At 42.4% G+C, this 12284-nt stretch overlaps 1 protein-coding gene across 1 annotated transcript; it reads right to left on the reverse strand.

The window, feature by feature from the left end:
- Positions 1 to 9181: 9181 nt before the first annotated feature.
- On the reverse strand, positions 9182 to 11025 carry LOC119055511 (spindlin-2). The gene is made up of 2 exons (XM_037153734.2): positions 10751 to 11025; positions 9182 to 10130 (listed from the first exon to the last, which is right to left on the reverse strand). The coding sequence occupies exon 2, from the start codon at positions 10126 to 10128 to the stop codon at positions 9352 to 9354; it is 777 nt and encodes a 258-aa protein (XP_037009629.2). The 5' UTR covers positions 10129 to 10130; positions 10751 to 11025; the 3' UTR covers positions 9182 to 9351.
- Positions 11026 to 12284: the final 1259 nt, after the last annotated feature.

Raw genomic sequence — 12284 nt, forward strand, 5'->3', positions numbered from 1 at the left:
TATATTCTTCATGTTAAACCACCCAGGGCTAGGCAGAGAGGCTGGTGGAGAAGCAATTTATGTTTCTCACTAAAATTTCTCTACATAAGGCTAAATTTCATCCAGCACTTATGGGACAGGAAAATATGAATATCCATTTCTACCATATATTCACATGTAGAGGTAACACCAAGAATGTACAGAATTGGCTCAAAGAATTTTACTCACAAGGTCATGTTTGAGTTTCCCTACTCTAAACCCAGCCACACCCATTATGTAATTCTAGATGCTGAACCTTCCACAGGTCCTGTAGAATAGTGACTTGGGTATCTATATCTAACAGAGCCATAAACATTTGATTTTCTCCCCTCACCATAATTCCTCGGTTTACTTAGAGGGATGCATATGGCATTTGATCTCCACTGGGGACAGAGAGGACTCAGCCTCATCTAATTATTTTCCTCATAGTAGTAGCTGTGGTTGAGTTAAAGGAGAGGGAGTGTTCCGGGAGCATGGAGGTAGAGGGAAGCCCTTGCTATTAGAAGGGCTTTGCATTATACGTGAGACCTGAAACCATAAAACTTCTAGGCAGTAAATACTTTGACATTTCTTTTAGCAATATCTTTTTAAAAATAATTTATTTAATTGTTGTTCAAGTACAATTTTCTGTCTTTTACTCCCATCTCAGCCCATCCCCCCCCAATGCTCCCCACCTCCCTCCCATTTCCACTCCCATTAGTTGTTGTCTATATGTCCTTTATACTTGTTCCTGTAAATCCTTCCCCTTTTCCCCTGAAATTCCCTCTCCTCTCCCCTCTGGTCACTGTCAGCCTGTTCTGTATTTCAGTGTGTTTGATTATATTTTGTTTGCCTGTTTGTTTTATTGTTTAGCTTCCTGTTAAAGGTGAGAATATCTTTTTTGATATGTCTCCCCAGGCCAAAGAAACAAAATAAAAAGTGAACAAATGGTACTGCATCACACTAAAAAGCTTTTTCACAGTGAATAATCTGTCAGCAAAATGAAGACAACTTACTAAATGTAAGAAGATATTAACAAATGATACATTTAATAAGGAGTTAATATCCAAAATATGTAGGGAAATCATAACACTCAAAAAAAACCAAACAATCCAATTTAAAAATGGGCAGAGGACCTGAATAGAGATTTCTCCAGTGAAGACACACTGATGGCCAATAGGCATATGAAAAGATGCTCAGCATCACTAATCAATAGAGAAATACAAATTAAAACCACAATGAGATATCACTTCACACCTGTTAGAATGTCTGTCCTCAGTAAATCAATAAACAAGTGCTGGTGAAGATGTGGAGAAAAGGGAACCCACATGCACTGTTGGTGGATATGGAGACTGGTGCAGCCACTGTGGACAGCAGTAGAGGGAGACCTAAAAAAATAAAAAATAGAGCTACCATAAGACCCAGGGATTTCATTTCAGGGTATTTTCCCAAAGAAAACAAAAGCACAAATAAAAAAATGATACATGCACCCCTATGTTCATTGCAGCATTATTCATTCTTTACAATAACAAAGATAAGTAAGACAAATACTGTATGATTTCACTTGTATGTGGTATATAAAAAATGAAAGAAAATATATGAATAAACAAAACAGAAACAGACCCATAAGTATAGAGACCAAGTTGATAGTTGCCAGTGGGGAGAGGGTAGGTGGATGGGTGAAATAAAAATAACAGGAAGAAAGGAAGGAAGGAAGGAAGGGAGGGAGGGAGGGAGGGAGGAAGGAAGAGGGTTACAGGGTCATAGAAGGAAGGAGCAATTCTGTACCTTTAGAAAGGCTTTGCATTTTCTTTCAATTCTGTGTGACATAGTGGTTGCTTATATCTCATTCAATCAAACTTAACGTGTTTTTGGATGACTCAATGTTCTATATCAGGTAGCAAAAATCCTCATTGCTAACATCATCTATTTTAGTCTTAGACAATGCTTTGACTCAGCAAGCACAATCACATTATTTTTCAGTAAAACTGGCTTCACAAACACACTGGCTGACTTGGCTCACACAGTAATAAATTTATATGAGAAATTCAAAATAACATAAGGTGCCTGCTAGCTCATTACTAAAAATAATATATCATATTTTCTCATGTGATTTCAAGATAAGAGCTAGGAAAGTTTTCCAGGGTGGGTGGGATTTATCAACAAGAATTTATCTACATTTCTTTGATTCAGTTTCTCATTCTTTGGTGGTTAACTTCATTAGTAAAATTTTGGGCAGTAAGAGCCCAAATACTATTTAGTGACTCATTTATGATATATATAAAAGATTGGTTGTGTTAGAAAATCTCCTCAAGAGGGCCAAAACTCCCTTAAGCGGACAGTAACCAATACAAAAACCTACCAACTTAGTAAAAAGTAATTGAATTATTTGCTGTTATCTCTGAATGTATTTAAGGTTTGAATGATCATGTAATGGAAGAGGTTAGTCATAACACAGCCCAACTGTTAACATTTTAAATTTACAAGCATTTTTTTGCCCAGTCCTCACATCTCTAACTTCAACTAGCAAAAGTTCTACCCAAAGTTCTTGTGATTTAACTTTCTTTATCTCACAGTGTCATTGTATGTCTCTCACAATTATCTGAAGAGAGACAAAAATATTTACTTACCCAGGATCAATCTTAATACTTTTTGTTATGATGGAGTGAGCCTGAGGTTAATGACAGACTGCCTCACCAAGAACTGAACTCACAAACAATGCATGGTTCCAGGGTCTGTCTTTGAATCTCTCCTCTGGTATCCTGCAATCACTTTCTTAGTTCTTCATCATTAACAATTTATTATTCACAGCAATAACCAGCAATAGCAGGAGTAAAAGCAATTTCCCCCGAAATCCCTGAGCCCCACTTACCATAAGGTGATGCAAAATGGGCACCTGACACATATGTACACAGTAGATAGCATTAGAAGAAATGAAACTTCAGGTTAACCTCATCTTTTATAATGAACAGTAAACATGCCTTCTTTTTGCTCTTGAAGGAGACATTGTAATTATAGTATTGTAGTAAGCATTCCTGCCCAATGCTTCAAAGAGAATGACTATCTCATCTTACAAAATGCTTGTTCTCCAAACATTCTTCAAAGGAAGGTAGCAAATGACATTCAGTGCTTGCTTGCAAAGTGTATAGAAACAAGAAAAATTCAAACAGAATTGTCTTCCAATGATGTATCAATAAAAAGTAAAATTGCTAGAAATATACCATCTTCAAACTCACTATAAAAAGGCAAATTTATCTGCATTTGAACTCACACCAACAATGTATAGATTTCCCACTTTTTAATCTAGTTGACAACACATTTCAATTCATACATATTGCTGATCTGATACATATAAAATTGTATCTCATTTTAATTTCCATTTTTTCTGATTACTGCTGAAACACATAAAGTCAAGAAATATTACTGAGCACCAAATATGAAGCAGATATTATTTTAAGTATCTAGTATACATCAATGAAAAAAAGGAAAATCACATACTTATGTACTCTATATTCTGACAAAGGTAAAAACAATAAACTTATTAACTAAGTCTGTTGAGTAGCACCTTAGGATATGACATATGTTATAAAAAAGAGTCTTGGCTGGTGTAGCTCAGTGGATTGAGAACCAGCCTGTGAACCAAAGGGTGGCCTGTTTCACTTCCAGTCAGGGCACATGCCTGGCTTGCAGGCCAGGTCCCCTAAGGGTGTGTGACAGGCAGCCACACACTGATGTTTCTCTCCCATTCTTTCTCTCTCACTTCCCCTCTGTCTAAAAATAAATACATAAAATCTTTAAAAAAACCAAAATGGTATTTTTTTAAAAAGAAATGAGGTAATGGAGAACAGATTAAGAGAATTCATGTTAATTGATCATATGGTCTATCTTGTAAATGGTTTTTTATTATTTTTGCTAAATTCCCTATAGGCTGTTTCATTCTTACTAAATATATTTTATTTATTTCATTCATTTTAACAATTGAAATGTACAGTGTAATCTTTTTTTTTTTGCTCAATGTCTTATGGGATGATTTTTAAAATGAGAAGAATTGAGGTGCCCAGCCAAAATGAAGGCACAGGTAAAAAACACTTCACTTCCTTGCACAACCAAAAGAAGGATAACAACCAATTTAAAAACAAAAACAACCAGAACTACCAGAAAATCAAACTGCATGGTACCCCAACAACTAAGGAGTTAAAGAGACATTCACCCAGACTGGTAGGAAGGGCAGACTGGCAGCTGGGTGGACAGGACATGCAGCAAGGCAGCAGATCACACAGGAGAGGCGGGGATGGTGGACTGGGTAGTCCCACATTTGTGCATGGATAATCCAAGAGGGATAACTGGGGAGTGACACAGACTGTGAAACCCAGGTTTTCAGAGCAGGGAAACTAAAGACTCAAAACCTCTGGCTATAAAATCCTGTGGGGGATCATGAGGGCAGGAGAAACTCCATCTCACAGGAGAGTCCATAGGAGAAGCTCATGGGGTACTAGAATATACACAAACCCACTCACCCAAGGAAACAGCACCTGAAAGGGCATAATCTGCTTGTGGGAAGTGAGGGAAAGTGGGTCAAAAGCTGGGCAATCAGCATTGTTCCCTCTCTGACCCCTCCCCCACAGACAGTGCCACATGCAGCAAAGAGGGTTCTCCCACCCAGGGAAATAACTACGGCTCCACCTCCTATGACAACAGTTGTGTCAAGAAAAAGAAATATGGCACAAATAAAAGAACAGATAAAAACTTCAGAGAAAGAACTAAGCAACCAGGAGAGAGACAACCCATAAGATGCAGAGTTCGAAACACTGGTAATTAGGATGCTCACAGAAATGACTGAGTTTGGTCACAAAATGAAGCAAGAAGCAAAGGCTATACAGAGTGAAATTTAAAAATATATACAAGGAACCAACAGTGAAGGGAAGGAACTGGGACTCAAACCAATGATTTGGAACAAAAGGAAGAAATAACACCCAACTGGAACAGAATGAAGAAACAACAATTCAAAAAAATTAGGAGAAGCTGAGGAACCTCTGGGACAACTTTAAACAGTCCAACATCAGAATCATATGGGTGCCTGAGGAGAAGAGGAAGAGCAAGAAATTGAAAACATATTTGCAAATAATGAAGGAACACTTTCCCAATCTGGCAAAGGACATAGACTTCGAGGAAGTTCAGGAAGCTCAGAGAGTCCTGAAGAAATTGAATCCACACAGAAACACACCAAAGAACAGCATCATTAAATTACCCAAGATTAAAGACAAAGAGAGAATCTTAAAAGCAGTAAGACGAAAGGAGAGAGTTACCTAGAAAAGAGTTCCCATTAGACTATCAGCTGATTTCTCAAAAGAGACCTTACAGGTAGGAAGGGGCTGGAAAGAAGTATTCAGAGTCATGAAAGGCAAGGACCTACATCCAAGATTGCTCTATCCAGCAAAGCTACCATTTAGAATGGAAGGGGAGATAAAGTGCCTTGCAGATAAGGTCAAGTTAAAGGATCTCATCATCACCAAGCCCTTATTATATGAAATGTTAAAGGGACTTATCTAAAAAAATGAAGAAGATCAAAAATATGAACATTAAAATAACAAACTCACTACTATCAACACTGAACTGAAAAATAAAAACTAAGCAAACAACTAAAAAGGGAACAGAATCACAGAAATGGAGATCACATGGAGGGTTATCAGCAGGGAAGGGGAGGTGGGGAATGGGAAAAAAGATACAGGGAATAAGAAGCATAATTGGCAGGCATAAAATTAACAAGGGGAGGTTAAGAATAGTATAGGAAATGGAGAAGCCAAAGAACTTATATGTACCACCCATGGGCATGAAAAAAAGTGTGTGGGGGGGAATACTGGTGGGAGGGTGAATATAGGGTGGAGGGTGATAAAGAGGAGAAAAAATCGGGACAACTGTAATGGCATAGTCAATAAAATATACTCTAAAAATAAAGAAAAATGAGAAGAATTTGTGTATTAATGGAAGCAAATTTGTCAAAATTTCCATCAATATCTGTGCTATTTGTTTCTTTAAAAATGTTTTCCCTACTCCCATAATAAAAACTGTAAACATTCTCTTCCATTTCAATCTAAAAAATTTTTAAATGACACTTTCTAAATTTCAGCATTAATTGTTATCCACTTAGAATTTATTTTGTGTATAAGGTGTGAGGAGGAATTATGTTTATTATTCTGCCTATGGAAAACAGCATAATGCAGCACCCTTTATTGAATAAAAACACATTTCCATTTTTGTGAAATTTCATCTCCATTATGATTCAGTTTCCAACATGCAAATCAATTTCTACACCTCTTCTCTGCTTCACTGATAATTCACCTCCTTTTTTGATCCTAGTACTGTCCACAAAATACAATTTCCAGAGTGATAGTGTTAAAATGTGATACAAATCACCTCACACCTCACTGAAAAAAATCAAGTGGCTCCCAAACACAATCAGTGTAAAAGCAAAACTCTAATACCTCCCAGGCTTCTCCCTAAACTCACGTCCTGATCTTCTCTACCTTGTACTCAGCTTCAGCCATGCTGGTATCCTCAGTCGTCCTTGAACATGCCAGGCCACAAGTGTCTTGGGGGCTCAGCACTTGCTATTGCTCTACCTGGAATGCACCTTCCCCAGACAGGCACAGGGCCAGTTCTCTCATTGCGTTTAGGTATTTATTCAAAAGCCTTGTTTTTATCTGTCCAATTTCAGACTCCGGCCTGGCATTTACATCCCTCATTCCTTGCTTTCCTTTTTTTTTCCTTCTTAACACTGATCACTCTGAAAATACTTTATATTTATTTCCTGTATTATGGCTACTATCTGGCACAGTAAAATAAAAGTTCCATGAGGGTAGGATTATTTTATTTGTCTCTTTTCTTCATTACCATATCATAAGTACCTGTACCTAGAAGACTGCCTGGCAGAGAGCCTACATGCAGTGACTATTGATTGGTGGGAGGCAGATAAATCAAACAAATAAAAAATTGGGGTCAAAGTGAGCCAAAAGGGGAGCTAGACAGTTTTCTCTGTGTCTTGCCCCAAAGCTAGACACACAATTGCCTCCAGGGGACAAGTGGAAATTTCACTTGAGTGAAACAGGCCAGCTGGGGGCTTGGCCAACGTGAGAGAGCATTCTGAGTGTATAAATGGGCTGAGCCCTTCCTCAGACCCAGCTGCTTGTATCCTTGTTGGAATGTGGGCCCTAATCCTCAGTTTATAGTTTTTTTAATAGGTGAGCCAGAAAGAAGAAATCTCCCAAATATATAAGTAGTATATAAACATAGAAAACTATGTTAGTATAAAACAAAACACCAAGACCAAACAAAACATGGCAGCTGACTGAAGTTGGCTCATGGGTGGCCTACTTCAGGTGTTTGTCAGACTCAATTGTGTGAAGTTTGGAAGCAAATTAATCCCTGCTATGGCGAGATGGGCTTGTCTTGTGTTGTTCTTGGAGCAAACAGCTTTGGGTCATGTTGGGTGTAGAACGAACAGGTATTACTGCTCCTGTCAACTCATGGAGCAGCTTGCTTGCACCTTCCCCTGCCACTCATGAAGTGTGGGGAACTTGGGCAAAGGGTAGTCACGAGAACTCTTCAAGTGTACTCTTCTATTGAGGGCAAGGGTATATTTTGGTGAAGTGTGGGGTGGGTGAACGACAGAGAAGGTTTTGAGAGAAACTTAAGTGGCATGACTAAGGAAAGGCCAGGAGGACAGGAAGAGAGGAACATAGACCCATGTACCAGGACACCATATCTCAGAGGGACTGTATGAGGGTTAATGTACCCTCTTGCCACCAAGCACCACACCACTGTGTGGCAATACAGAGTTGAAGGAAGTCCTTACACCAAGCCACAAATCCCAGCCTGACTGCCCCACGCCATCTATTTCACCTGCAACCAGAGCTGAACACTCTCCCATCGGAGCTCCCCATGTGCTTGGGGGAGGGGCAAAACTGGCCACGAGGTCCCTGTGAAGAGTTAGTAGCCACCCGATTTGTTGAATATAGCCACCAAATGGTGCTTCTGGGGGCAGCAGACCTCAGTTAGGTGAAGCACTGGGTGGAGCCACCTGTAGTTTCAGGCAAGTACTAAAAGCAGCATGGACTTGCATGGCCCATTCCCTGGAGAGAAGCAGCAGCCTCCATCCTCTGATGCCCTTCCTCCAAGGGAAGGCAAGGGTACAGTCCAGCGGGAGGAAGAACAGTGAAGGGACTGCTATACCTGAGTTCAACAAGGTTCACAGGAATTGTTTACACAGCACAGGGTAAAGGAACCAAGACCTTCAGGTCCAACATTTACTGCACCCGGGTCCTCTGGGAACTGTGAGGTGACCCACAGCCACATGCTTAAGTGCACACAGTCAGAACATGTGTTTAGGCTGAGGGTTGGGGGTTCTGCTTTGCATTGTGGCATGAGTTCCCTGGAATAAAAGTTTTTAGGTATAAACTTGGCTGCTGCTTAGCATTTGAGTCATCCCTGTCAGTCCATCTGGTTTCTTTGACAGTTGCCACATCTTTTGTGCACAGAGGCAGGGACAGCATTGTGCATACTGTCAGAAGTCCAACTTTTCCCTGCACATTCCCATCTCTCACCGACCCCCCCCCCCGCCCACACCTGCATTCTCACTCACTGGGGTCAGTCTTTCTTCTTAGAATTCCCCCCTCCTCAGTGTCCCTGCAGCACTGGCCCCCACACATGCATAGACCCTCTCTCTGAGTATCCTTTAGCCTCTCCCCAGATCCCTGAAAACATGGTCTTTCTCCCCCTTGCTCTGGACTTCTGAGCTTCTCTGTGAGTCCCACTCCACTCAATGTATTGTTTTCCTCTAAACCTCAAGGTCTCCCTCTCCCTCCTTTGTTCTTTACCTCCTTCCAGTTGGATGCCTCCCCCTCCTAAGACATTCCTCACCCAAGGAGACCTCCATTTCTGGCCCCTCCCCACCTCTTCCTGAGCAGTCACCTCCTCTTTCCCCCTCCCCACAGCCCATCTCTAGTTCCTTCTCCTCCCTCCTCCCAAGACCAGGCCAGCTAAGCCCTATTCCATTTTTAGATGACTGATTATGATACTAGCTGAACTTTGTTCACAGCCTGAATTTACAGCTGTCCCTTCCTCTCATACCCCATCCACCAAACACACCCACTCTGTTCAACATGATAGAGTCCTTCCACACAGCATGTCATGTCCACATACATTTGTATTTTTCAGAACAAAACAACAGTTATGCTGGCAAAGATGCTGAATTAATGGGGACCCTTAAGCTCCCAATACACTGAAAAGCAACATCATTTTGCATGTCTACAAAGTATACATTTGTCTTCACAAATGTGGCCAATTGTACCCTAACAGTTAGGACTTTTTCACCAAATCATAGACATAGATATGGAAGTCATCATCGAACTTGATGAAATACACAGAGGGTTTGGCTTCCACTTGATGAATGACCATGCCGATCCGTTTGGAGCCATCTTCTTTGGTATATTCCACGTGTTTACCTATCAGGCCATCTACAACTCCTCCTGGTTCCCTCTCTGCTGGAGGAGACTCACTGGACTCTGGCATGATACGGAGGTCTCCCTCTTTGTAATCATCTAGAAGCTGGTACATGTACAAGACAGGATCTTTCTCATAGGTGATATAAAACCAGGCTTTCATGATTGGTGCCCGGGCTAGGACCATGCCTCTCCATTCATCCTTTGAACCATGCTCGCCCTCAAACATATGTTCCACAGCTTTACCAATTATGGTATTTGCAAGGTTTGCATCACCGACTTGAGACGATGCCACCCTGTCAGAAAGAATTTTAAGAGACAAAACTCTTTCATCTCTGTGAAGCTCCAGTCCATAGACACAGTCAATTCCGTCATACTTCACCAGATAAAGAGAGGGATTTATAGGCACCTGATCCAGAACAGTTCCTTTCCACTGGGTGATGGGCTCATCGCCTTCCTTCCATCCATGTGAAATTCTGCAGCCCACGAGGTTCCTGCGGGGCTGGGATGAAGGTCTGCCCCTCTGCTTCTTTTGGAAGGTTTTCTTCTTCGTCATGTTTGCAGACCCAGTGGTCCGACCCGCTGGTGCCCTGGTTTGTTGCCCTTGGGCTTCCGGTGCGTTGGGGGTCTTCATGCCTACAGCGGGAGGAGAGAAGATAGGAGGAGAGAAGGTAAGAGGACATTCTTTATGCCATAAGGCGAAGTTTTCCCCACAGCGATGTCTCTGCGCACCCTGTGCTGGCAACTAAATCTTCCCTATGCGCCTGGAACTGATGCTGGAGATGCCGGTGGTGTGCCCGCAAGTGCTCTCCCCCTACCCCGCCCCCCAGGTTCTTTTAGGCTGCAGGGAAGGGCAGCAGCAGCAGTGGTGCTGGCTGGGGTTAGGAACTCCGCGGGGGCGGGGGTGCGGGGATAGGCTACCTCCTTGTTCAGACCCCGCTGCCTCCACTGCCCGCCACTGGTGCCCACTCTCTAAATCGCTTGCAAAGAGCCCATCCCTCCCCAGCTTTGACCCGCAGACAGTCACTGTCCTCCAGCCCTGAACGCCCCAGCCTGCTGCCCATACACCCCCTGACAACCCCCACTTGCTTTCTTGGCACCCAGCGCCCTCGCTTCAATTTCTTGCCTGTCTCCTTAAAGCCACCCCTTTTCCTATAGCCCATCGCACTTTCCAGCCCAGCCTCACTCGGACTCGGCGTCCTCCCCTATCTCCTGCAAGAGTCCACCCCATCTCCCTTCTCCATCCTGGTACCCACCAATGGCCTTGGCTTGCCTGGCGTCCGCTGCTCGGGATCGCGGGCCTCACGTGCCCAAATCAGACACTTCTCTCCTGCGTGCGCTGTGAGCCTGTGAGGAAAGGGGATCAGCAGGCGCTGAGCCGGGAGCTTGCTGAAGCTGCTTGGAGAGAATCCGTAGACGAGGAGCGTGCCTAGGAGGCGGCAGGGCTCGCCAAGAGGATGGTGGCGGTGTCTCCAGCACTGGGCTCGCGGGCCCTCTGCCTCCTTGTCGGCGGCAGACACCCCTCTGCCACATCGGGATCCCACCAGCCGCTACTGCTGCAGCAGTCTCCTCCCTCCTTCCGTAGCGCAGCTTCCTGCCAGGAGAGAGGCCTCCTCTTCCTGCTGAACACTGGGTGCCCCCGCCCCGCAACTCTGAAACCCACCTCTGCCTTTGGAGTGAGAGATTTTCCGTGCTTTCTGTCCCCTCCTTGGTTCCAAAATCAGGAGCTGTTGGCTCCTCCACTCTTACCCTGTCTTCTCTCCCCTCTCAGGGTTCTTTGGCTGCAGTGCTGGCATCTACCTCCAACCTCTTAGTCCCCATGCCCCATCCGCCTTTGATCTTCCAGGAATTTGTCTTTTTTTTTTAAGTGACCTTATGTAGTTATTCTTTACTCACAAATTCCTCTTCCTTGTCATTCGTATGGATTTGGAATGGGAAGAAAGAAATGTGCTAATACTCATTCTTTCATCTTATCTTGACCCAATATCTAGGTAATGTTTCCTAAGTGGTCATTCTTGGATTTTACTTTTTCAGGATTACCTCTACCTTTATTTACTTTTTAAAACTTTATTTCAAATGAAATGTGTGCACAGTGTGAGCACTGTGTAAATTTCAGAAAACTAATTTGAAGGAAATAACCAATTGAAATTTCAGCACTCATTCCCCAGAGCTCACTACAAAATGTTAATATTCATTATTTCTTTTGCGATTTTTCCAGAATTTTACAAAACTGGGATCATTTTGCGTATGCAAATTCATGCTTTCTTATTTTCAATATTAGAATAAGCATTTCCTCTGGACATTGAATATTTTATTTTATTTATTTTTTACAGATTTTATTTATTTATCTTTAGAGGGGAAGGGAAGGAGAGAGGAAGAGAAATATCAATGTGTGGTTGCCTCTCATGAGTCCCCAGCTGGGAACTGGCCCACAACCCAGGCATGTGCCCTGACTGGGAATCAAACCGCGATCATGTGGTTTGCAGGCCCCCGCTCAATCCACTGAGCTACACCAGCCAGGGCAGGACATTGAATATTTTAAAAAACAGTATTTGTCTTACTCAATCAACAAATATTTCTTGAGCACCTATTGCCTATCTGATCATTTGTCTATAACACTCAATTTCCCAGCCACCACAATTTCACTTTTCCCTCATTACTGGACATTTGGAAAATTTATCCATAATAACATGTATTGTGATCTACTTATCAAAAAAGAGGGCTTCGGAAGAAAACAACTTTATAAGAAACAGGTGAAGTGACAGTTTACAATTCAGTGGAAGAAGACAG

This window comes from Artibeus jamaicensis, unplaced genomic scaffold (assembly GCF_021234435.1).
Source record: "Artibeus jamaicensis isolate MK-2021 breed Jamaican fruit bat unplaced genomic scaffold, CSHL_Jam_final contig_1410, whole genome shotgun sequence".
In the NCBI taxonomy this organism is placed as follows: Eukaryota; Metazoa; Chordata; class Mammalia; order Chiroptera; family Phyllostomidae; genus Artibeus; species Artibeus jamaicensis.